The 26,718-nt window shown below is 42.4% G+C and overlaps 1 protein-coding gene across 6 annotated transcripts in view; it reads right to left on the bottom strand.

Moving 5' to 3' along the window:
* The window catches only part of HECTD4 (HECT domain E3 ubiquitin protein ligase 4), a 194,525-nt gene that overhangs the window by 136,171 nt on the left and 31,636 nt on the right, over positions 1–26,718 (bottom strand). For all 6 annotated transcript variants that reach the window (XM_066370863.1, XM_066370864.1, XM_066370868.1 and 3 more), the window contains exons 2-4: positions 8,062–8,579; positions 3,190–3,279; positions 1,457–1,587 (exon numbers count right to left, since the gene is read on the bottom strand). In XM_066370863.1, the coding sequence (XP_066226960.1) occupies positions 1,457–1,587; positions 3,190–3,279; positions 8,062–8,579 (739 nt within the window). The remainder of the gene's footprint in view (positions 1–1,456; positions 1,588–3,189; positions 3,280–8,061; positions 8,580–26,718) is intronic.

The raw sequence follows: 26,718 nt of genomic DNA, 5'->3' as shown, positions 1-26,718 counted from the left end.
GTTTATTTTCATAATCACTCACTATGTTTGAGTTTGTTTACTATTTGTCATTTTAGGAGAATCCAATGTCACAGCACTCAAATTAGTACTGAGTGTGCTGCTATCCTAACAATTCAGTATACTAACCTGAGACAATTATTAATCTGAGATTAATTTATACCTATTGTTTCCTCAAAAAAATCAGTTAAAGAGGGTAAATCATTTTTAACACCAATTTCTTAGCGATTCGCTTTGTTGAATCTTACTAAAACATGTTTTTTTTTAAATGGGAAAATTTCCTGGAATTTTTTGCACTCCTATTTCATCATTCAGGTAATATTTAACGATATATCATAATAACAAGTACCAATTACAATAACAAACAGGTTTGGGAGCAAGGTGGACTCGGCAGGCCGTCAGTTCCAGAGAAGGGCAGCAGGGGTGCGCCAGGGCACCAGACAGCACGTCTGCCCAGTGAATGAGGGCCTGAATTCATCCGACAGGCCAGTTAGGTGTAGGTCAATTAAGAGAGATTCTGCCATTTTCATTGAGGTCACAGAATAAACTGATATGAAATATTTGTGAAGCTATAAAAACCTTTTCATCCAGCCCACTTTGTTTAAAATACATACTTAGGCCCTGGCCGGTTGGCTCAGCGGTAGAGCGTCAGCCTGGCGTGCGGGGGACCCGGGTTCGATTCCCGGCCAGGGCACATAGGAGAAGTACCCATTTGCTTCTCCGCCCCCCGCCCCCCTCCTTCCTCTCTGTCTCTCTCTTCCCCTCCCGCAGCCAAGGCTCCACTGGAGCAAAGATAGGCCGGGCGCTGGGGATGGCTCCTTGGCCTCTGCCCCAGGCACTAGAGTGGCTCTGGTCGTGGCAGAGCGACGCCCCGGAGGGGCAGAGCATCGCCCCTTGGTGGGCAGAGCGTCGCCCCTGGTGGGCGTGCCGGGTGGATCCCGGTCGGGCGCATGCGGGAGTCTGTCTGTCTCTCCCCGTTTCCAGCTTCAGAAAAAAAAAAAAAAATACATACTGAACAATTCATGTTCTCTTGAACAATCTCATATATTTGCTTTAAGGACAAGAGGATTCATCAACATACACACAATCAATAACTAAAAGGAACAGTCAGGCAGAAAGACCTGATACTCTATTCATGGACATAAAATTCAATTTAGGGCTCTCATGCCCAAATTCAAACACCCAGGAACCAATTTAAGTAATCCATGCCTCTCTGGCAGAAGTGTGTGGATGATACCTTTTCCTGGAGAGATAGTGAAACCTATCCATTTTCTTACCTCACTGAGTATCAGTTTTTCTACTTTGACTGATAAAGCAGACAATGAACACACTGTATAGGAACCTTGAGCTCTTTAATTAAAAGGAACATAGAGTTATATCTAAATCGTCAGCTGCAATGATTTAAAACCATTCTTTTCACATCTTAATTTCAATCACAGGACCAAACCCCTTATATCACCTTTATTCTCAGAGCTGGAGCCAGTGTTGCTATCCGGTGCAGGCAACATGTCTTCATATCCCCATGACACTATGTGCTTGCCCCCGAGCAAACAGGATGGGGATCCAGGCCCCCCTTCTAAAAGCAACAGCCTAAAAGAAGGAAATGGTCAGTCATAAGATGCCAAGACTATCCATTTTGGCAAGAAAATAAAAGTCCAGCCCTGGCTGGTTGGCTCAGCGGTAGAGCGTCGGCCTGGCGTGCAGGGGACCCGGGTTCAATTCCCGGCCAGGGCACATAGGAGAAGCACCCATTTGCTTCTCCACCCCCCCCTTCCTCTCTGTCTCTCTCTTCCCCTCCCGCAGCCAAGGCTCCATTGGAGCAAGGATGGCCTGGGCGCTGGGGATGGCTCCTTGGCCTCTGTCCCAGGCTCTAGAGTGGCTCTGGTTGCGGCAGAGCGACGCCCCGGAGGGGCAGAGCATCGCCCCCTGGTGGGCAGAGCATCGCCCCTGGTGGGAGTGCCAGGTGGATCCCGGTCGGGCGCATGCGGGAGTCTGTCTGACTGTCTCTCCCCGTTTCCAGCTTCAGAAAAATACAAAGAAAAAAAAAAAAAAAAAAGTCCACCTACGATCTCAAAGAAGAAACTAAAAAAGTTTTACACAGATATTATACATCTAAAACGATATTCACAATATATTTTTTAATTTAAAATTTACAAAGCAGTGCTTATAAAAATGTTATAGTAAAATTACAGCTGTGTGTAAAATGTATACATTTTATGTACACATGATAGAGAGAGAGAGAGAGAGAAATGTATGAATCAGGAAACACACCAAAGCATTAGGAGTAGTTATCTCTGGGTAATGAGAGGATGAATGATTTTACCTTTCTTCTTTTCACCTTAACATAATATCATCTCAAAATCTACCATAAGCCTGACCAGGCGGTGGCGCAGTGGGTAGAGCATCAGACTGGCATGCGGAGGATCCAAGTTCGAGACCCCGAGGTCGCTAGCTTGAGCGCGGGCTCATCTGGCTTGAGCAAAGCTCACCAGCTTGGACCCAAGGTCACTGGCTGGAGCAAGGGGTTACTCGGTCTGCTGAAGGCCCATGGTCAAGGCACATATGAGAAAGCAATCAATGAACAACTAAGTGTTGCAATGAAAAACTAATTTATGCTTCTCATCTCTCTCCATTCCTGTCTGTCTGTCCCTATCTGACTCTCTCTCTGTCTCTGTAAAAAAAACAACAACAAACTACAATAAGAATTCATTGTGGGCCCTGGCCGGTTGGCTCAGCGGTTAAAGCATTAGCTCAGCGTGTGGAAGTCCCGGGTTCGATTACTGGCCAGGGCACACAGGAGAAGTGCCCATCTGCTTCTCCACCCTCCCCCCCTCCTTCTTCTCTCTCTCTCTCTCTTCCCCTCCCACAGCCAAGGCTCCATTGGAGCAAAGTTGGCCTGGGCGCTAAGGATGGCTCCATGGTCTTGGTCTCAGTGCCAGAATGGCTCCAGTTGCAATGGAGCAACACCCCAGATGGGCAGAGCATCGCCCCCTGGTGGGCATGCCGGGTGGATCCCGGTTGGGCGCATGCGGGAGTCTGTCTGACAGCCTCCCCGTTTCCAACTTCAGGGAAAAAAAAAAAAAAAAAAGAATCGTTAATTGATAAGAGTTTAGCAATCTACTTATAAAAAGAGACCTTATGCACAATCTCCCTTGCATAGAAGGAGGGTAAGGATCCAAAGTGAAAACTTACCTGTACAGTACATCGGCCACAGGCAGGGACCCTAGATCGGTTTGTTTCTGTAATAGATGGACTGTGTGGACAAAAGTTTTCAATGACCCCCTAAAAATAAAAGGAGGGAATAGAAAATCATCAAAGTTGCAAAGTCAAATAAGAAGGTTGTTAATGTTAATTTTATTAACCACCTGGGAAGGTTCTAAACTGCCAATCAGAAGATGTGTCTTACCTATGAGCACTGGCTTGCTATGTGAGTAGCACCATCTGAACAGTCAATTATCATGTTCTTGCATTAGTAAAGGTTAATAATTGCCCGTAACACAAAAGTTCAAAACATAAGGCTCAAGTACAAAGAACATGTGATTACTATTCTCGGATGCTATTTTCATTGAGTCATTCTCTAGTCTAGAGACATTTCATAGGAGAAGGTTATATTTATAATCTAACAGTATTTCCAGGATTAATTTTTTCATGTCTTTCTAAGTTCATTCATTTTACATAACATCTCACTGAACCCCATCATATCAAAAAAGGAATACATTCAAATAATTAATACTTTGTATTGAGAGCTGTTCCTTCTGCTTCCCCTGCTGTGAAATGGGTAATTATAATACTTTCAGAGGTCACCACTACTTGATTTCCTTTTTGTCCCAAAGCTGGAGGCTCTGAGAAGTCCATAATATGGTCAGCAGAATCTAAGAGAAGGTGCTTTTAAGATGCATAAGACTTACCTGGCCAGATCCCAAGTACAAATCACCAAAAGAACATTTCCTGATCTAAATGATCGCCTGTATCAGATAGGTGACTTCGGATCGCTGCCTTATTCTCTTAGCCAAGGCTTTAATTGTTAGGTATCATATGCCTAAACCCCAAAAGAAATGGAATACCTAATGCTGGACTGAGCAGACCTGGAGTCCTCCTCTTAATGGCCCCTTTCACTATCTCTGGTGTTCAAAGAACCAAAACTAAAGAACAGTGTAAGACAGGCAGCCAACAGAGTATAAAGCACAAGCTGGGAGTCAGGGCACAAGGGCTCTGAAACCCAGCTCTGCCACTCACCACTGCCCCATCTCAGTCCTGTCACCCTACTCCTATGGATTTTTGCTGCTTTATCCAGCAGGGAGAGATAACTCCTGGGGCACAGTGAGGTTAAAGAAATAAAAGGGTGAAAGCACACTGGAACATTTAAAACCATTAAACCAACTATTCAGTATTCACTTGCCAGACTCAAGTAGATTTTAAGAGTAAAATTTAAACTCCTTCTATGGCTCCTAAGCCCCTACATGGTCTGGGCCCTGCCAGCCTCATCTCTGCCCATTTCCTTCTACCACTGCATCTGGCCATCCTGCTCACTCTGCTGTCCAAGCACAGAGACAGCACCAGAGTCATGCACCTGCTGCTCCTCTCACCTGGAATACTGCCACTGGCTTGTTTGCGTGGCTGGCTCTTCTCAATCATGCAGTCCTCAGTTCAAACGTCATCTTTTCAGCAATGTCTTCCCTGATATAACTAGCTAATGCTGTCCCTCACCTCCACTTAGTCATTCTCTATCAAAATATCCTGGTTTGTCTTCTTACAGTGACTATCCCTCTCTAAAATTAACTTATACATCTATTTGTTCCTAGTGGTCTGCCTCTCTCACTCTCATGAAAACTTTGCAACCTTAGGGACAATCCATCTGGCTCAACCGCTGTGCCCCACTGCTTAGAAGATTGCCTTGCACAAGTGAGCAATAGTTATGACAGATGAATCTCCCTGAGTCTGTTCAACTGTAAGGTTAGAGACCATGAGTCACTCTATGCCTAAGACCTAGCAAGGCTCCGGGCACATCAGAAATACTTGGTAACTGTTAGTTGAATGAATAAACATCTTCAAAATTATTTTTGGAAAGGTTGTTTCATCTCTGAGAACATCAATCTCAAAAGTTCAATAATCTGGGCTTAATAAGAGGAGCTGATTTAACACTGAAAAACATGTGACTTCTGAGGTAAAAAATGTCCAGAACAAGGTAATATTAGCATAAAAATATAGGAACCATCTAATAAAAAGCATCCAAGAAGGAAATAAAAATATTCATTTCAACATTTCTGCTGAGTGAAATTTGAAATATCAAGTACATGAAGCAATGTTAATAACTACCTGTGGTTCAGATTGAATTTGGACACATAATTTTTTTTTCTGTGAGAAAGACTGACAGACAGGAAGGGAGGGAAATGAAAAGCATCAACTCTTAGTTGTAACACCTTAGTTGTTCATTGATGGCTTCTCATATGTGCCTTGACCGAGGGGCTCTGGCTGAGCTAGTTACCCTTTCTTCAAGCCAGTGACCTTGGGCTCAAGCCATTGACCATGGGGTCATGTTTATGATCCCACACTCAAGCCAGATGAGCTTGCACTCAAGCTGGTGATCTCAGGGTTTCAAACCTGAATCCAGAGCATCCCAAGTTGAAGCTCTATTTGCTGCCCACCACCTGGTCAAGCAGGATACTTAATTAAAAAGTGAGTTATGCCCTGGCCGGTTGGCTCAGCGGTAGAGCGTCAGCCTGGCGTGCGGGGGACCCGGGTTCGATTCCTGGCCAGGGCACATCGGAGAAGCGCCCATTTGCTTCTCCACCTCCGCCCCCTCCTTCCTCTCTGTCTCTCTCTTCCCCTCCCGCAGCCGAGGCTCCATTGGAGCAGGGATGGCCCGGGCGCTGGGGATGGCTCCTTGGCCTCTGCCCCAGGTGCTAGAGTGGCTCTGGTCACGGCAGAGCAACGCCCCCGAGTGGCAGAGCATCGCCCCCTGGTGGGCAGAGTGTCACCCCTGGTGGGCGTGCCAGGTGGATCCCGTTCGGGCGCATGCGGGAGTCTGCCTGACTGTCTCTCCCCGTTTCCAGCTTCAGAAAAATACAAAAAAAAAAAAAAAGAATAAAAAGTGAGTTATATCCTGACCTGTGGTGGCATAGTGGGTAAAGCATTAACGGGGAATGCTGAGGTCGCCGGTTCAAAACCCTGGGCTTGCCTGGTCAAGGCACATATGAGAGTTGATGCTTCCTGCTCCTCCCCCCTTCTCTCTTTCTCTCTCTAAAAATGAACAAAATCTAAAAATAACCTAAAATAAATCTGTGTAAGTAGTCGATGGATATCAAATATAATGCTCATAAATATTGGGGGATTATTTCAAAATGAATATAAAGCAATAAAATATACCTTAAAAAAAAGTAAGTTATAATCATCTGTCCAATATTTTAAATGTTTGAAATTAAAAAGTAGATGATTATTCCAAAAATTCTAAATCTATCTAAAGACAGTCTATCTAAAAGTAAATTTCCTCAAAATGGAGTTTTGCACTAATAACAAATCTATTTAGGGCTTGAAACTGTCGTTTGCATATGTAAAAAGTAAGTCAATCCAATATAAAGCCTTTACAGGGAAACTTATTATAGAACTACCCAATAACGTCTCCAGGCTCATGCTCACATCTGGATTTCCACAATCAGCTATGGTCTTCAGGGACCTGAGACTGGGCTAGGATGGTTTGCTCAGCTCAAAGACACAGACAATAAATACTGGTGCCATTCTGCCTTTAAAAATAGCTTGAGAGCCCTGGCTGGTTGGCTCAGCTGTAGAGCATAGGCCCGGCGTGTGGAAGTCCAGGGATCAATTCCCAGTCAGGGCACACAAGAGAAGCGCCCATCTGCTTCTCCACCCTTCCCCCTCTCCTTCCTCTCTATCTCTCTCTTCCCCTCCCAGAGCCAAGGCTCCACTGGAGCAAAGTTGGCCAGGTGCTGAGGATGGCTCCATGGTCTCTGCCTCAGGTGCTAGAATGGCTCCAGCCACAACGGAACAGCCCAGATGGGCAGAGCATTGCCCCCTGGTGGGCATGCTGATGGATCCCAGTCGGGCACAAGCGGTAGTCTGTCTGACTGCCTCCCTACTTCTAACTTTGGAAAAATTCCAAAAAAAATTAGCTTGAGACTCAACCATCTGAAAGTCAACTTTGAAACCATAAAAGTAGGGGAAGGAGTCTTATAGGTGCAAACTTCATAATCCTCCAAGGAGAGTTTTCCACATACTCCTTAACAAAAGGAATGATTCAATCAAAGAAAACATTCTGAAGGGAAAGGGACAGAGAGTGACACTAATCTGTCAGACCATGGTCCTAATTGGTCTTCAGACAACTAGCTTTGAGAAAAGTGAGGGTCATGAACATTTTTTCTCACAAATGTGTGCCAGAGATCATACAGGTTACTGGACAGGAGAACATAAAAATCCCCTCCTAGAAAAGCAACTTCAAGCACATTTCCTATTGACTGCAGATCTTAACATCAACTTACACACAAAGGACAGTGCACTATTAAATCGTGACATATACAGAGACATCTTCCAATTAAATCAATGGAGGCAAGCATCAGAGTCCAAAAATATAATTGGTGACCAAGTTGTGTGACTGAGTCCGGGTGAGTAATAACCCACTCACCTGCTAATGCACACCTACAGACATGCATGAAAAAAAATTACAGCTTTACAAACTTTCAAACTGTCCTTCCAGAAGAAATACAGATAGAGGATCCTCCACAAACTACCTGATGTCAAACACTAATCAGCTAGGGCATGAATAGATCATGGCAAGGGTTGATTCTCCATTTCAAGCTATTTAAGCTGTTATCACAGTATAGCAGAAAGTGAAAACTTGAACTTGGGTTCCTGCTCAGGCTGCTGGTGCCAAGTTTTGGTGAGAAAGCACCTTCTACACTGTCAAGGCTGTGAAATTCAATACTGAAGACAAAGAAGGACTTCTGAAGGTTAAGACTGCCATCAAGTGTGCCTGCCCTTTTAGCCACTCACCCAACTGAGGCAGCAGCAGCAGTCACAAGGTCCCCAAGTGGGACGCTGGGTTTTCCTTACCTGGCACACGCCAAGGCCACCAGGGCGGCAGCAGCATTTTCTTTTTGCTTATGTGGGATGTGTCGGCCCGTGTCGGAAGTCTCCTCTAGCCAAGAGCAAAGCAGAGTTTCAATGCCATTGAGACAGTCGGCGGGCTCCTTGGTCAAGCTCAGGGGCTGGCAGTCACGAAGGCAGTTCAATAGCACCTCAGCAGTAATGTTACAGAGAGAGGGGTCTGTTCTACTCTGGGATTGAATAAGGGGGAAGACCAGCAGGAGCCCCATTCGTGATGTGAAGGGAGCTTGCTCAGGTTGCTGCAACAAGCCCTGGCGTTTGAGCAGGGCCAGCGTTTCCTCGTCACCTGAACTTTCCCGTTCGTGCTGTTCTTCCAGGGCCAGCTGGCGCTGGGCATTCCACAGTCCCCGCAGGGCATTCAGGCGGTACTCCAGCAGCCGGGCATAGGCGTTGCTCTGATTCCCGCAGACAGAGCGCAAACGTTCTGCTAGTTCCATCGGGTTCTTGGTCTCAAATGTTAAAATCTAAAAAGGAAACAATAGAGAAAAGGTAGTTATGTACTGCTTTCACTATGTTATATATGCTTTCATCTGTGGAAGCATATATATATATCCAATGGTATCTAAAAACGGTCCACATCAAAAATTATTTTAATTGCAACTAAATATGAAATCATGTGCTTTAGACTGACCTGTGGTGGTGCAGTAGATAGAATGCCCATCTGGAACACTGAGGTTGCTAGTTTGAAATTCTGGGCTTGCCTAGTCATGGCACATATGAGAAGCAACTACTATGAGTTGATGTCTCTCCCCCCCCCCCCCCATTTCTCTCTCTCTCTCAAATCAATAAACAAAATCTTTTTAAAAAATCGTGTTGTCTGACGAGGCAGTGGCACAATGGATAAAGTGTCAGACTGGGACACGGAGGACCCAAATTCAAAACTCCGAGGTTGCCAGCTTGAGCGTGGGCTCATCTGGTTTGAGCAAGGAGTCACTCAGTCTGCTGTAGCCCCCCGGTCAAGGCATATATAAGAAAGCAATCAATGAACAACTAAGGTGCCACGACGAAGAATTGATGCTTCTCATCTCTCTCCCTTCCTGTCTGTCTGTCCTTGTCTATCCCTCTCTCTGTCTCTGTCACTCACACACACACACACACATAAATTATGTGCTGTTAAAGCAGGTATTTGTTGATGGAGATTTTTTTTCCTGGCATTTCTGCTAATGCTCATATTAAACATGAGATTAGCCCTAATTGAAAGAATGCAAATCATGAAAAGAGTTAGGTGTGAAAGTCAGAAATTAATTCTAGCAATATTTTAGAAAATGGAGTTATAAATGGTCAGTTTAAAATCGCAGTCTCTAATTCCTATTACCAGGTGGATTTTATCTTCAAAACCTACTAATAAATGATTGTTATTTTCTCTGATTTTGAAGAACCTTCCATTCTTACTATTGTTAATCATCATTTCAATTGGTGATATGGTATAACTTTATTCAGTTCATACTGATAGAGAAATCACTACTATTTTCTTGCCGAAACATATCAGAAAGCCTCCTCTAGATTTTTGGCAACTAGGGGAATAAAATCATTAAACCCTCAATCAACTAAGAAAGAAACCAGCTATCAAGAAAAAGAATCAAACTAAATTTATGATGCAGAGTTTATACATATACATTTGACTAGATGAGAATGAACAGACTATTGTAACCAATACATAAAGGAGGGCCTTCTAGGAGCAAGCATGTAAAACAGATTATCAAGCACCAGAGGTACCTGGTTCTCAGAAAGTCAAGGTTTGAAATAAAAGCAAAGAATATCTGTTAAGTAGGTGGCAGTGACATTTTAAAAGGTCATAGTTCAGCCCTGGCCAGATAGCTCAGTTGGTTAGAGCATCATCCTGAAGCACAGAGGTTGCCAGTTCTATCCCAGTTAAGGGCACATGCAGGGAACAGATCGATGCTCCTGTTTTCTCTCTTTCTCACTAAAATCAATAAAGAAAATAAAATAAAAGTTCATAGTTCACTTTATTTCTCTCACGAACCTGGAAAATACTTTTACCCCCCCCCCCAAAAGAACAAGAACTTCCAGAGCAATGCAGACACTGGAGCTATCCTTGGGTACAGCTGTATTACAAGTCATGTTATTAAAAATATAGGCTAGGGTCGTTTTTACTTAGTTTTTAATACATATCAAGCAAATAATGACTAAATGTTCTTCACCATCAAGTCATACAAAACATTTTCCTATCTTTTGTCGAGATTCATCAAATACAAATTATCCTTATCCTTTTGGTTATTTTTCACATGGCAGTATACAAAATAACTCAAGTTTCTTAAAAAATGATCACTTTTCAAGGGCCTTGAAATCATGTACCTTGAAGCATGACCATATCCAAGGAAACTAGACTGCCCTTTATTCTTTTTTTAAAGGCTCTCTTCCCCCTAAAAAAATAAGCACCCAGTTCCACCATGATGGTCAACAACCAAAGCTTGAGATATACATATTTGAATGTTGCTTAAAATAAAATCACAATTAAAAATTTTAGCACCTTCCCAGTTATGAACATCTAAGTAAATAAGACATTTTGTTGCCCTTTTAAAAAGGCTTTTCCAACATTGATTTTGTGATTTTCATCGAACACAACGCTTTGATATAAAATTCGTGTGCTCCCCATACATTTTTACTTATGGTACATTGATAGCTACTTATGTTATATGAAGCAACTACTACAAAATTCAATCCAGGTGCTGACCGGTGGTGATGCAATGGATAGAGTGTCGACCTGCGATGCTGAGGACCCAGGTTCGAAACCCTGAGTCACTGGCTTGAGCGCTGGGTCACTGACTTGAGTGTGGGATTACTGACATGATCCCAAGGTTGCTGGCTCGGCTGGAGCCCAACCCCCACCTCCACCCCGGTCAAGGCACATATAAGAAGCAATCAATGAACAACTAAAGTACTGAAACTATGAGTTGATGCTTATCTCATGCCCTTCCTGTCTGTCTCTCTCCGTCTCTCCCTCTCTTTCACTGTCTCTCTCTCTCTTGTGTGCTAAGAAAAAAAAAGTTCAATACAGGCTTTTATTAGACTCAAGAAAAAAAAGAAGCAAAGAACAACTTAGTAATATTAAACCCAGTCATTTATTTTTATTATCAATCTCAAACATAAGTGCTTCTGAAATATGGTATTTCATGCTTCATAAAATATGTGTATGACAGAATCTGTAACTAACTCCCAATATTAAGAGTAACTGAAAAAAACTATATAATCTACTGTATTTTTCTGATGATTCTATTTTAAAGTACTTCAGTTATATTTTTAGCATTCTACTTGAAAGACAAATATTCTGAAACAATGTGAGTTATAATATAATTAACCAAATATTATAAAATATAGACACTTAAGTGACTGTTATGTTTATTGATTTAGCAGTATCTAACGCACACTATCCTTTCAGAAATCCATTAGACCACTCAGCATTATCCATTTCAGTGGCCCCTATGAACACTAAGAACTGTCGGCTATGCTGCCACTTTTTTAGAATTCTAAAGTTTGAAGGTCATGGCCTAAAATCATTTTATAAAGACATTATACCTTTCGGTTTCAGTAAGTGAGCTCTGGAGGATCTATTCTGGTCCTCATGAATATTAAATGATTTGTCCTTATATAAAACCACTGCCCTCAGTAACTGCTCTTGACCAAGAAGAGAAAAGACCAAAATGTCATTAGAAAAATTTATATTCTTTTCTTTAAAAAGAAGAAAAGTTATTTAAGGAAAAGGGAAGATCCCTATCACCCTTAATCAGAAGGAAAGGTCACTCATTGTACTTTAGAGATCATGCCGAAGTCACCCCAATTAAGGGAGTGACTTTTGAAGTAACTCATACCTTTAATGTAATTTTATCATACATGACATGTTTTTAAGCTGAGAAAAAAACAATCATTCTGGAGAACTAATAAAAGGTAGGGAAAATATTCTTTGCCAGATAATCTGCGATATAAGAGCAGAGAAGCCTGACCAGGCGGTGGTGCAGTGAATAGAGCATTGGACTGGGATGTGGAGTACCCAGGTTCGAGACCTCGAGGTCACCAGCTTGAGCGTAGGCTCATCTGGTTTGAGCAAGGCTCACCAGCTTGAGACCAAGGTTGCTGGCTCGAGCAAGAGGTCACTAGGTCTGCTGTAGCCCCCGGTCAAGGCACATATGAGAAATCAACCAATGAACAACTAAGGAGACGCCAAAAAGAATTGATATTTCTCATCTCTCCCTTCCTGTCTGTCGGTCCCTATCTGTCCCTCTCTCTGACTCTCTGTCTCTGCCACAAAAAAAAAAAAAGAGCAGAGAAAAAAATTCCCCAAAAGGGTCAAGTAGAAAACTATACATTACATTAAGCCTATTTCTGAGAGAAAAAGGAAGTAATCCCATTTCTAAAAATTTACTCTAAAAAAAAGTTCCAGAAATAAAAAACAAACAAAGATGTTGATTGCAGTCCTATAATGGAAAAAGTAGAAGAAATCTCAACGTCCGAAAGAGAAGTGTTTGATTAAATTATAACACATCACAACAGAGTATTATGCAATAAAAATAATAGCCACACAGCAACAATAAAAAGTAGTATAAAATTGTATATACCCTATAATAGGACTATGTAAGACATGCTGTTCAAGTTTGAAATGTCATCAGTAATTATGGTAATAGAATCATGAGGGGGCGGGGTCCCAATAAAAAACAACCAGTAATGACAAGTTCAATAGTTTATATTTAAGAAAAGCAGTCATAACTAGAGCTGATGGTTTTTACAGGCAAACACTATCTTTAAATAACTGGTAATCAAATGGTGACACAATTGATGTATTTCAAATTTGGGGGACATATCTGACAAAAAATAATCACAAATACCATAGGAAATGCTTTCCTTAAACCACTTCCCTAGTTCCATCTACTCAACTTTTGCAGCAGTCTATCTCAACGAGGGGCTTATTATATTCCTGGCTAGGAGGAAAGGCTGGGTAACAGGACAGGAAAGACCACTGTAGATAGTAGGAACTATCAATGAATAATAAAACCTTTCACTCTCCAAGAATAAATGAAATTTAAAACTCAGGATCACTCAAGCTCCAAATAGATGAATTATATTACTATACTCCCTACTATGGTAAACTAACCAATTCAATTCGTTATACAAACCTGTCAGCATAAAAGGTACTTATATGTGGATTATTTCAAAGCAGATCAACTGACCAGATTTGCAACCTCAATACAAAACTTCTCAGTAAAGTGTACAGAATAAAGAAATCCTCTCAAATGTTAGAGTGCATTTTTAAACCCTTCTACAGATTGTCCTACCATTTTACACATTATGAAGATGGCAATCATGGCCAAATTGAATTGCATATGCCAGTTCAAAGATCAGAAAGATCTCGTGTGGACCGAGTAAATGAATTGTGAATGGAAGGATGGAATTCTATCTCTAATATGAAAGCCCATATCAAGACTAGATCACTTAGCAATTAAATTAGACCCTGAAGTTACATGACCTTATCCAAGATTGGAAATACATGTTCATTCAAACTCTCTTTCAACATCTTTTTTAAAAAGGTCTTTAACTCAACTGATAACCAGGCTTAAGTTTCACACTTTAATTCATAAGTTTTAGCCCATAGCTTGGTGCCAAAACTAGGAATGGACCCTGACTTGATACCATATTATTTAGCTTTGGCTCAGCCCTGTCAAGCTTGGTGATCTTCCCTAGACTTTCACAAAATTGCTACAGATAGCAAGATTGTTAGAATTGTGAGGATTCCATATTTAAGAAATCACTGTCCAATTTTTTTTACAGGATAGTTCCATTTTGTCCTGGCCTCTGCCTAATTTTCATCTTTTGTTATGAACCCCCTCAATCTGAATCCCACCTATCTTTCAAAAGTCAGCTCTGCCGCCTTCTTTGAGAAACTCTGATGTCCTCTCTCTCTTCCCCTTTCCAGAATTAGCTTCTGCATGTTTCCATAACATCCAGCACATACCTCTATCAGCAGATCAGCCAAAACAATAAGGAAAAATGTCTGCTGTTTCGACAGGAATGTATCAATGATTAGTTTTTCATAAATGATGTACATTAAGAAAATGTTGTGAGTGATGCACAGAACAGCTCTTGAAAGTTGACCCAAGATATCAAATCTGTATCTAAAATCTCTCCATGTTATAAAGTCCTTTTTTCACCAACATAAAATCTTGACAGAACCAATAATACTCAACAGAATGATATTTGGAGAAAGATGAAGGGATGGACTCCTCAAAATAGTTTACATACTATTATAGATTGTATTAGGAGTTTTAAAGAAAAAAGAGATCTCCGAAAGGACTAACTTTATCTGTTAATTTCTTGAATTATATAACATAAAGACTACCATAGTGTGATATATTCATATGCTTTGCATAAATATGTTTTAGTAAGAAAATCACTGTTGACAGTTTTTTAAATAAAAAAGATAACAAATTAAAGAAGGAAATTATACAACTCCAATATGTGCAATACCACACTCTACCATAATGGTATTGATTTACAGTCTGTCCGCTCCTTAAACTGTAAGTCCTGAAAGGGGAAACCATATCTTACTCTATTTGTACCAGCAGAGCCTAGCACAGTGTCTGGCACATAAATGTCTGATAAATTATTATTTTATTTTATTTATTTATTTTTTTCTGAAGTTGGAAACGGGGAGGCAGTCAGAGAGACTCCCGCATGCGCCCGACCAGGATCCACCCGGCATGCCCACCAGGGGGTGATGCTCTGCCCATCTGGGGTGCCGCTCTGTTGCAACCAGAGCCATTCTAGCGCCTGAGGCAGAGGCTATATAGAGCCATCCTCAGCGCCCAGGCCAACTTTGCTCCAATGGAGTCTTGGCTGCCGGAGGGGAAGAGAGAGACAGAGAGGAAGGAGAGGGGGAGGGGTGGAGAAGCAGATGAGCGCTTCTCCTGTGTGCTCTAGCCGGGAATCGAACCCAGGACTCCTGCATACCAGGCCAACACTCTACCACTAAGCCAACCAGCCAGGGCAATGTCTGATAAATTAATGGGAAGATACATAAACTCCAAAAATAATTCTTAGGACGTACATCTGGCTCCCACTGTACATCTGAATAACTTTCTCTTACTTGGATTGATTATACTTCTGCCTTCTAGAGCATTGAAAAAATATTCTTCCTCTTCCACATAAGAGCCTCTTAATTAGATGAAGAAAACATTAATACATGTGATTGAAGGAGGGGACACCAGAATATGAGTTAGGGCAGTTGTTCTCAACCTGGCTAAATATTGGAATTCCTTTGAGAGCTTTTTAATAATACTAATGTGGGCTGGAGGAAATGAGTGACAAGGGGTAAGGGTCTAAGAAGTAAAAATTGGCAGCTATAAAAAGTCTTAGGGCCTGACCAGGCAGTGGCGCAGTGGATAGAGTGTTGGACTGGGATGCGGAGGACCCAGGTTTAAGATCCCAAGGTCACCACCTTGAGTGCGGGTTCATCTGGTTCGAGCAAGGCTCACCAGCTTGGACCCAAGGTCGCTGGCTTGAGCAAGGGGTCACTCAGTCTGCTGTAGCCCCCCCGCCCCGGGTCAAGGTACATATGAGAAAAGCAATCAATGAACAACTAAAGTGCCACAACAAAAAATTAATGCTTCTCATCTCTCTCCCTTCCTGTCTGTCTGTCCCTATCTGTCCCTCTCTCTGACTCTCTCTCTCTGTCTCTGTAAATGAAATTAAAAAGTCTTGAGGATGTAACATACAGCACAGAGAATACTGTCAATAATATTGTAATAATATGCGTGGTATCAAATGGGTACTAGACTGCTCAGAGTGATCCTCATGAGTTATATAAATGTTTAATCATTATGTTACATACCTAAAATTAATAATGTAATATATCAACAGCAATTGAGAAAAAAAATTTAATTAAAAAAAAAAGCAGCCTGACCAGGTGGTGGCGCAGTGGATAGAGCGTGAACTGGGATGCAGAGGACCCAGGTTTGAGACCCCGAGGTCACCAGCTTGCGCGCGTGCTTATCTGGCTTGAGCAAAAAAGCTCACCAGCTTGGACCCAAGGTCGCTGGCTCGAGCAAGGGGTTGCTTGGTCGGCTGAAGGCCCACAGTCAGGGCACATATAAGAAAGCAATCAATGAACAACTAAGATGTCGCAACGAAAAACTGATTGATTGATGCTTCTCATCTCTCTCTGTTCCTGTCTGTCTGTCCCTATCTGTTCCTCTCTCTCTGACTCTCTCTCTGTCCCTGTAAAAACTAAAAAAAAAAAAAAAAAAAAAAGATTTCCTCCTCAGGAATCTTAAAAAAAAAAAAAAAAGCAGCCTGTGCTCGCTTCAGCAGCACATATACTAAAAAAAAGCAGCCTGACCAGGCTGAGGCTCAGTGGAGAGAGCGTTGGACTGGGATGCGGAGGACCCAGGTTTGGAACCCGGAGGTTGCCAGCTTGAGCACAGGCTCATCTGGTTTGAGCACAGGCTCACCAGCTTGAGCCCAAGGTTGCTGGCTTGAGTAAGGGGTCACTCGGTCTGCTGTAGCCCCTGCGGTCAAGGCACATACGAGAAAGCAATCAATGAACAACTAAGGTGCCTCAACAAAGAATTAATGTTTCTCATCTCTCTCCTTTTCTGTCTGTCTTTACCTATCTGTCCCTCTCTCTGTCACTAAAAAAAAAAACAAAAAAGAAAAAGAAAAAAAAAGGCAATACTAATAAGTAGGCCCCATCCCAATTTGATTATCTGGGGAGGGGAACTAGGCTTTTTTTTTTTTTTTTAACTCCAGAGGTGAAAGCAATGTGCAGCCAAGATTGCAAACCACTGAGTTAGGGAGACAAGGTTCAAGCCCAGCCTCTGCAAATAACTATTTCCCCATAGGCATTTACCTACACCCTCTCGGCCTGTGTTTCCACATCTGTAAAATAGAGTGACACCTGTTTCTATTTTACAAAATTATTAAGATTAAGGGAAATAATGTGCAGGGAGTACTCTGAAAACATGAAAACTGCTAAACAATTGTTAGGACATTACAGAGACTTTCTTATTTCCAAGCAGATTACAACCAAGAAAGGAATTTTTCCAGATAACCCCACAAGAAGACAGACCTGACTAGATAAAAGCAGGAGTGTTGGGGATGGATAAAGGAGATTTGAATTTAACACATGCTTTGTTTGAGCCAACATGTTTAAAAAATGCTAGTGCAATCTGAAAATGTATTAGAATTCCAGTGCCAGTGGCAAGGGAGGTAATAATCCCATTTGTATTCTGCATGTTCAAACTGTAACTGGAATATCCGGTTCAGTTCAGAGCACCTCATTTTAAGATGTCATTAAGAGACTAGAGGGTGTACAGGAGAGGGTGATTTGACTAATCTGGCAATCATGTTGCATGAGAAAGGGTTAGGAAACTGGGGATGTATGGCCTAGGAAATATGAGTGGGTAGGGAGAGCTGCCTTCATCAGGTTGAAGGGTTGCCACGCAGAAGAGAATGCCAATCTCTATTGCTCCCGAGGAAGCATAAACAAGAAGTCACAGGGATGCACAGCACAATCAGGAACTTTGATAAGTCGGTGTATATCAGAATTCTTGGATGTACTTACTTTTTAAAAAAGGGGGGGGGGCCTGGCCGGTTGGCTCAGTGGTAGAGCATCGGCCTGGCATGTGGGAGTCCTGGGTTCGATTCCCAGCCAGGGCACACAGGAGAAGCGCCCATCTGCTTCTCCAACCCAACCCCTCTCCTTCCTCTCTGTCTCTCTCTTCCCCTCCCGCACCCAAGGCTCCATTGGAGCAAAGTTTGCCCGGGCGCTGAGGATGGCTCTGTGGCCTCTGCCTCAGGCGCTGGAATGGCTCTGATTGTGGCAGAGCAACGCCCCAGAAGGGCAGAGCATCACCCCCTGGTGGGCATGCCGGGTGGATCCCGGTCGGGCACGTGCGGGAGTCTGTCTGCCTCCCTGTTTCCAAATTCAGAAAAATCAAAAAAAAAAAAAAGGAAAACAATATTGCAAAGAATTGGAAGCTGCTCCAGTATGATGACCTGGGCTTACTTGAACTGTGACAGGTAACGCTGTATAAACTAATCATGCACATGTGTCTGTCTTTCCTACTGGACTGCAAGTCCTTAGAGGACAGAGACATGTGTTATCTATCCTTTGACTCCACAGTGCTACATATCTGTCACATAATAGGTACAATATAATAATAAAAATTAAATAAATTATTAAGAAAAGATTCTTGGGATCCACTTATAAAGATTGTTGCAAGAGGTCTACGACGTGTCCTGGAATCCGATCTTAAGCAGGTTCTCTGAGTAATTCTGGGTAATACTTACTTAAAAATGATATAATCTTTATAAAACGCTTATTGTAATGTGATTCACATCTCATGAAATTCATCTAACAATTCAGTGGCTTTTAGTATAGTCAGAGTTGTGTAATCATTTACCACAATTTTAGAATGCTATCATCACCACCAAGAGAAACTCAGCACCCATTAGCAACCACTCCTCATTTTCCCTCAGATCTCTCAACCCCAAGCAATCACTAAATCTATCTATAGATTTACCTTATTCTTTACATTTATTTTAAATAGAATTATACTGCCTTGGTCAATAGCTCAGTTGGTTATAGTATTGTCCTAATACCCAAGGTTGTAGGTTTGATCCCCAGTCAAGGCACATATAAGAATCAACCAATGAATGCATAAATAAGTGGAATAACAAATCAATGTTTCGCTCTCTCTCTCTTTTCCCCCCTCCTTTCTTTCTAAAATCAATCAATCAATAATTAAATTTTAAAAAAGCTTGTCAAAGCCAAAACAGGGTATATTGAGAGGTTGTGAGAGCCCCATCACTGGCCATAATCAAGAAGAAACCAGACAGCCCTCTATTTTAGTTCATGTAATGTAAATGACACACAGGATTTTTTCCAATACTAGGACTCTATTAAAATGAGCAGTCTTTTAAAACAGGCCTATTGGCCCTGGCTAATTGGCTCAGCAGTAGAGCATCAGCCCAGCGTGTGGAAGTCCTGGGTTCAATTTGGTCAGAGCACACAGAAGCAACCATATGCTTCTCCACCCCTCCCACTCTCTCTCTTCTCCCACAGCCAGGGCTCAAATGAGCAAGTTGGCCCCAGATGCTGAGGATGGCTCCATGGCCTCAACTCAGGTGCTAAAAGAGCTTGGTTACCAAGCAATGGAGCAGTGGCCCCAGATAGGCAGAACACCAGCCCCAGATAGGGGTTGCTGGGTGGATCCCCGTCAGGGTGCATCCAGGGTGTCTCTCTGCCTCCCTGCCTCTCACTTGATTTAAAAAAAAAACAAAAACTTAATTTGGCTAATAGAAATGTTTTCTTGGGACTCAAAACTGTTTCCAAACAACTATAGGCATATCTCAGAGAAAATGCGGGTTCAGTTTCTGACCACTAGCAATAAATAAAGTGACTTGTATCTTTGTGCTAGTGGAGGGTCTTGCTTTCAGTTTGTAAAAAAGCAACATCTGTGCAGCACAACAAAGCAAAGTGCAATAAAACAAGGTCTGCCTATATTATTAGTCCAGTTTTCTCAGTAGGTAAATATATTTAAATGCTTACCCTTAAGGAACACAACAGAAAACAGAAATTATTTGAATGAGAAAATACATTTTAAAGGGGTTTTTTTTTGTTTTGTTTTGTTGGGGTTTTTTTGTATTTTTCTGAAGCTGGAAATGGGGAGAGACAGACAGACTCCCGCATGGGCCCGACCGGGATCCACCCGGCACGCCCACCAGGGGCAACGCTCTGCCCACCAGGGGGCGATGCTCTGCCCCTCCGGGGCGTCGCTCTGTCGCGACCAGAGCCACTCTAGAGACTGGAGCAGAGGCCAAGGGGCCATCCCCAGCGCCCGGGCCATCTTTGCTCCAATGGAGCCTCGGCTGCAGGAGGGGAAGAGAGAGACAGAGAGAAAGGAGAGGGGGAGGGGTGGAGAAGCAGATGGGCACTTCTCCTGTGTGCCCTAGCCGGGAATAGAACCCGGGACTTCTGCACGCCAGGCCAACGCTCTACCACTGAGGTAGAGCGTCGGGCCAAAGTTATTTTTTTGAAGTGCCAACTGCAACTCATCTCTAAGGTACAATTATTGTTAGTATGAGCAATATGTTTATCACCAAGTAAACTTCATGAGACAAGGTTGTAAAATGTTTTCTGGGATTGATGATTTATATCTGTTTCCTCAAAATGTATGCACAAGTACACTATCTTACTGAGCAGATAGGTTTAGTTACTACCCTTCCCTGCCAAAAATACTATTTTACTAATCTTTTACCAAAAGATTTTGTAAAATGAGATGGATTAAAAATAGAAATAAACCAAACAGAAACTAAAGAGCACGCCAATTTATGTAGTGAGTATCAACGAATCAAAGGATTTTTTTCTAGAGAAGAAAGAGTGTGTGCAGGAAATATTAAGTTTAGTGGTTAGGAGATGAGGCAAGAGAAATAATAGGTATAATAACACATTACCTACAGCATATTTATAAATTTAACTAAACCCCTCAATTTCATTCTATAGTATTCAGTATCAACATTTCACCTTCTTAATAGTATATTCAAGTTTCTTTATTTTTTGCATTCTGAACTAAATTTTTCAAAATTTGCATTAGGTTTTATAGAACTACTTAGTTACATCTCCTGTTAGTAAAATGCAAAAGTACCAAATGCTGAAAAGAATATGAAACAACAGAAATTCTCAGATACTTCTGGTGAAAATACAAATTAGAAGGCAATTGGCATTGAAAGTTAAATGTAGGCCCTGGCCGGTTGGCTCAGTGGTAGAGCGTCGGCCTGGCATGCAGAAGTCCCGGGTTCGATTCCCGGCCAGGGCACACAGGAGAAGCGCCCATCTGCTTCTCCACCCCTCCCCCTCTCCTTCCTCTCTGTCTCTCTCTTCCCCTCCCACAGCCAAGGCTCCATTGGAGCAAAGATGGCCCGGGCGCTGGGGATGGCTCCTTGGCCTCTGCCCCAGGCGCTAGAGTGGCTCTGGTCACGGCAGAGCGACACCCCGGAGGGGCAGAGCATCGCCCCCTGGTGGGCAGAGCGTCGCCCCCTGGTGGGCGTGCCGGGTGGATCCCGGTCGGGCGCATGCGGGAGTCTGTCTGACTGTCTCTCCCGGTTTCTAGCTTCGGAAAAAATACAAAAAAAAAAAAAGTTAAATGTAAAATACATTGTCCTATTTCCTGTGACTGCTGTAATAAATCCCCACAAGTTTAGTGGCTTAAGCAACAGATACTTATTTTCTCACCGTTCTGGAGAACAGAAGTCCAAACTCAGAATATCACTGGGCCCAACTCCAGGTGTGGGCAGGGCCACACTCCCTCCAGGGGCTGGAGGAGAGAATCCATTTCTTGGCTCTTCCACCTTTTAGAAGCTGCTGGCATTCCCTAGCTGTGACCACATCACTTCAATCTCTTTCTGTGAGCCCCCTCCTTTTATAGTTTGTGAAATCTCCTTCCACCTCTCCTCTATTAAAGATGCTTGTGGGGGTGGGGGAGTAAAGAGGGACAAATGATGTGACTGAGTGATAGGCACACAATGCAATCAACAATTCAAATGATATAGAGATATTCACTGAAACTGATGTACTCTTATTGATCAATGTCACCCCATTAAATTTAATTTAAAAAATAAAAAAATAAAAAATAAAAATAAGGCCTGGCTGGATAGCTCAGTTGGTTAGAGCATCATTCCGATACATAAAGGTTGCCAGTTCAATCCTTGGTCATAGCACATACAAAAATAGCTTGATGTTTCTGTCTCTCTTTCTCCCTCTCTCTATCTGAAATCAATTAAAAAAAATTTTTTAAATAAAAAAAAAATAAAGATGCTTGTGATTGCTTTAGGGACCACCTAATAGTCTCCTCAGCTAAGGATCTTTAATCTAACCACTGCAAAGATCTCTTTCCATAAGGTAACATTTACAGCTTTCAAGGATTAGGACCTTATTAGAAGCCATTGGTCAGCCTACCATATCATACAGCCTACAATCTAGCGATCCACTCCTAGGTTATTCCCTACAGAAACTTTTGTACTAGTACAAGAATATGCAGAACAGCATTGTTTATGGTAATAAACCCAAATGTGAACAACTAAAATATTCAGAAACAGGAGAATGGCCATACTGTTATGTAGTCAGATAACTGATAATGGCACAGCAATGGAAATAAATGACTACAGCTACACACATCAACATGCAAGACACTTGGGACTGAGAAAAATGCAAGTCAAAAAACACATATGGCGGCCCTGGCCGGTTGGCTCAGTGGTAGAGCGTCGGCCTGGCGTGCAGAAGTCCCGGGTTCGATTCCCGGCCAGGGCACATAGGAGAAGCGCCCATCTGCTTCTCCACCCCTCCCCCTCTCCTTCCTCTCTGTCTCTCTCTTCCCCTCCCACAGCCAAGGCTCCATTGGAGCAAAGATGGCCCGGGCGCTGGGGATGGCTCCTTGGCCTCTGCCCCAGGCACTAGAGTGGCTCTGGTCGCAATAGAGCGATGCCCCGGAAGGGCAGAGCATCGCCCCCTGGTGGGCAGAGCGTCGCCCCCTGGTGGGCATGCCAGGTGGATCCCGGTCGGGCGCATGCGGGAGTCTGTCTGACTGTCTCTCCCCGTTTCCAGCTTCAGAAAAATACAAAAAAACAAAAACAAAACACATATGGCACACTACATTTATTTATAAGGTCTTTTTTTTTTAAGATTTTACTTATTGATTTTATAGAGAGAGGAGGTGGGGAGGAACAAGAAGTATCAACTCATAGTTGCTGCATTTTAGGTGTTCATTGTTTGCTTGTCATATATGCCTTGACTGGGCAAGCCCAGGGTTTCAAACTGGTGACCTCAATATTCTAAGTCAATGTTTTATCCACAGGCCAGGCTATATACGGTCTTAAAACACACACAAAAAAACTAAGCTCTATGTTTAGGGCTATGTGCATAATTTGATAAAACAATTTTGAAAAAGAAAAACAAAATTCAGGACAGTGTTTGCCTACATGGAGAGAAGGAAAGTTGGATTGCAGAACACACAGATGATTTTAAAGGTACTGGTAAGAATTCATTTATTTCTTAACTGGGCGGTGGGATCACAGAATATATATTATATAATATATATATTTATATATTATATTATATATATACATACACAAATTTTATTTATATTATTTTCAAAAGTTCCGCCCAAAAGATATACACTTTACACATATATTTTTGAATATGTTCATATTATTAATAAAAAAGTGTTTAATTCCTATTATTCCAGCCCTAAAAAGTAGACCAAGATCATTATCCCCACTGTCGATAAGCTCTCAGTGGTTTCTCTGGAGATGGCACCACTGTAAAATGAAAGTATCCCAGGATAAGGTGTGAACAGCTCAAGGGCTCCGTATTTTTAGGCATAGCCTGAGACGATGCACAAGCTTGGCTAGGGGGACGCTGTGGCTGCATCTGTCTCTAGAAAGAGCTGCTGGTTCTCCAGGGAGACTAATGCTGAGGCAGAGACTCTTGACGGTGCTGGGGGTGGGAGGGTGGACAGAAATTACCTCCCAGAGGACATGTGCCAGTGCCTAGGTACATCAAGGTTGTCACAAGTATAGAGGTGCTACTGGCATCTAGTGGGTAGAGGTTGGGAGTACTGCTAAACATCCTACAAGGTGCAGGAAGGCCATACAACAGAAGTCATCTAGCCGAGGCCGTGAAACCCTGCTCTTTAGTAACCACTTGATTGAGCACATTCTGGAAGCCTATCCGACTGCCATGGACATTAACTGGGATGACCCAATCTCCCATAAGGCAAATAGAGAGACTCAGTTTGCAAAATTTGTTGATCCTCAGAATGGTGTACAGGAGGGATTCTAATCATACGCTCATTTAAAATATAAGGTTTATGGAGAATTATTATGCCAAAAGGATTCTGATAGATTGTAAACTCCTCAAAGGTGCAGCCTTTGATTCATTCGTCTTTATATCTTCTGCAAGAACAAGCTCAATATGCTTTGAGTTGTTTCTCCCAAAATAAGGCACAGAGCCCAGCACCTGGCATGTAGTGAGCACTCATAATTTCAGTTAATATTATCTGAAAAACATCTTTTTCAAATTTATTTCAAACGCCAGCAATAGAGCATAAGATATTTTGTCTATTTTTTCCCTAAGATATCCCAAACACCAGAGAACCTGGCACATAATAGGTGCTCAGTAGATATTTATTGAATGAGCCAATGACTAAAAATGCTACTTGAGCGTGCATCTGCATGTCCCCTAAAGAAAACAAAACAACAGAAAGCAATAGGCACAATGAGGCACTATATCCAAATGCACTCCTGAGTCAGCACTTCTATTTGAGATGCCCGACCTCATCTTCTAGTCAACATGAACAAGAAAGCTGAAGTCAGTGTCATTCACACACTAATGATAAGATCAGAGGCATTAGTTTTAAACCCATGGCCTGAAAGTGTTTGGCTGGATTAGGCAAGAACATGAATACATACCCAGTGACTAATCAATAAAAGTTACCGATGACCATGGCTGACCACTAAGCACCTCTAAGAAATCCAAGAAATGTTGCATCTTTTAATGCCACTGAATCTTGCCCTTCTCATCAATACCTGCTCACAGCTGTGCCTGACTAATTAAAACTGCCTGGAAACCTCATCTATTACTTTACTGGTTATTTCTTCTACTAAATCAAAAGACTCCACTTTAGAATTCAAATCCATCTGTCTCCTTCAGTCTGCAAAGAACAAACATTCAGAAAAACTAACCAACTAGCTAAAATTAAATGTACCTTTTCTAGCTAAGGCTTCATATATAGTTGGAGGCAGGGAGCAAGGAGTATAAGGATAAATCACTAAAAAGAAAGTAACACAAGCTTAACCACATTAGATATTTAGATATTCAACTCCTACCTTAGAAATCAGGGACAAATTCAGAAACTCTCAGCTAAAATGGATTTACATGTAAAGGCAAAGCTTTCTGATGAAATTAACATGCCAAATATTGCTCACCCAAAATAATTACATATGACTATCAACCACAAAGTTCTGCTCATTCACTTCCCTCTCATTTGGACATCAGAAAACCTAAACTGGCTTATAACCTACAGCTTCAATTTCGATGGCTGAAATATATAGCATTCGTTGCTGGCTAGGGGTCCTGTCTCATGACTAGAAAAATGTAATGAAAAAAAATCTACTTTTTTCTGGCCTTTATCTGGAATCGATGACTTCCAATTTCTGAGAGTTTTATCAATTATTAGGAGAAAATATACTGCTCACAAAAATTAGGGGATATTTTCAAAATGATTATGAAGTGATAGAATATTCCCTAATTTTTGTGAGCAGTATACATAAAATGCCCCCTCTTAATGCTGCTTTTGCTGTTGTTTCTGGGCTATAAAGTCCTTGTCTAGAACTGATACAATATTATCTATTATCTTCTATAGGTAGCATCTTCAGGCTTTGTGGCTAAACTAGGAGCTGAGATGACTATGGCTAGGGGACAATGGACTGGGATCTTGAATAGGGCTGAATGTGTACCCTAATTATCTCTCCACAAGGACTCCTAAGGCAAGTTTGCAGATCGCTTAATTTTTCATAATAAAATTTGATTTTCATTTACTTAAAACTGTCACTCTTGGGAAAACCTTAAAAATATAACTCCAGCCCTGGCCGGTTAGCTCAGTGGTAGAGCGTCAGCCTGGCATGCAGGAGTCCCGGGTTTGATTCCCAGCCAGGGCACACAGGAGAGGCGTCCATCTCCTTCTCCACCCCCCCTCCTTCCTCTCTGTCTCTCTCTTCCCCTCTCGCAGCCAAGGCTCCTTTGGAGCAAAGTTGGCCTGGGCGCTGAGGATGGCTCCATGGCCTCTGCCTCAGGTGCTAGAATGGCCCTGGTTGCAATAGAGCAACGCCCCAGATGGGCAGAGCATTGCCCCCTGGTGGGCATGCTGGGTGGATCCCGGTCAGGCGCATGCAGGAGTCTGTCTGACTGCCTCCCCGTTTCCAACTTCAGAAAAATACAAAGAAAAAAAAATTAACTCCAGCGTATTTCTGTCTCTTTTTTTTTTTTTTTTTTTATTTATTTATTTTTTATTTTTTTTACAGAGGCAGAGATAGACAGGGACAGACAGACAGGAACGGAGAGAGATGAGAAGCATCAATCATCAGTTTCTCGTTGCACGTTGCAACTTCTTAGTTGTTCATTAATTGCTTTCTCACATGTGCCTTGACGTGGGCCTTCAGCAGACCGAGTAACCCCTTGCTGGAGCCAGCGACCTTGGGTCCAAGCTGGTGAGCTCTTTGCTCAAGCCAGATGAGCCCGTGCTCAAGCTGGCGACCTCGGGGTCTCGAACCTGGGTCCTTCCGCATCCCAGTCCGACGCTCTATCCACTGCGCCACCACCTGGTCAGGCTATTTCTGTCTCTTAATGGCTTTAAGGAGAGAAATCAGCAACAAAAACCACAGAAATATTGATACTACAATGTCTTGTTTAAGTCAAACAACTAAAACTGTCAACCAAACACTGCAAGGGTGTTAGAACCGGTCCTATGGCTTTAAAACAACTTAGATGAGCATTAAGCATAAAGAACATGATCTGGTAAGCAGCCACACTGTAAGAAA

The sequence above is a fragment of the Saccopteryx leptura genome, chromosome 2, assembly GCF_036850995.1.
Source record: "Saccopteryx leptura isolate mSacLep1 chromosome 2, mSacLep1_pri_phased_curated, whole genome shotgun sequence".
Taxonomy (NCBI): Eukaryota; Metazoa; Chordata; class Mammalia; order Chiroptera; family Emballonuridae; genus Saccopteryx; species Saccopteryx leptura.
Note: the sequence above shows the minus strand (reverse complement) of the source record. Positions and strands in the feature narration are given on the sequence as shown.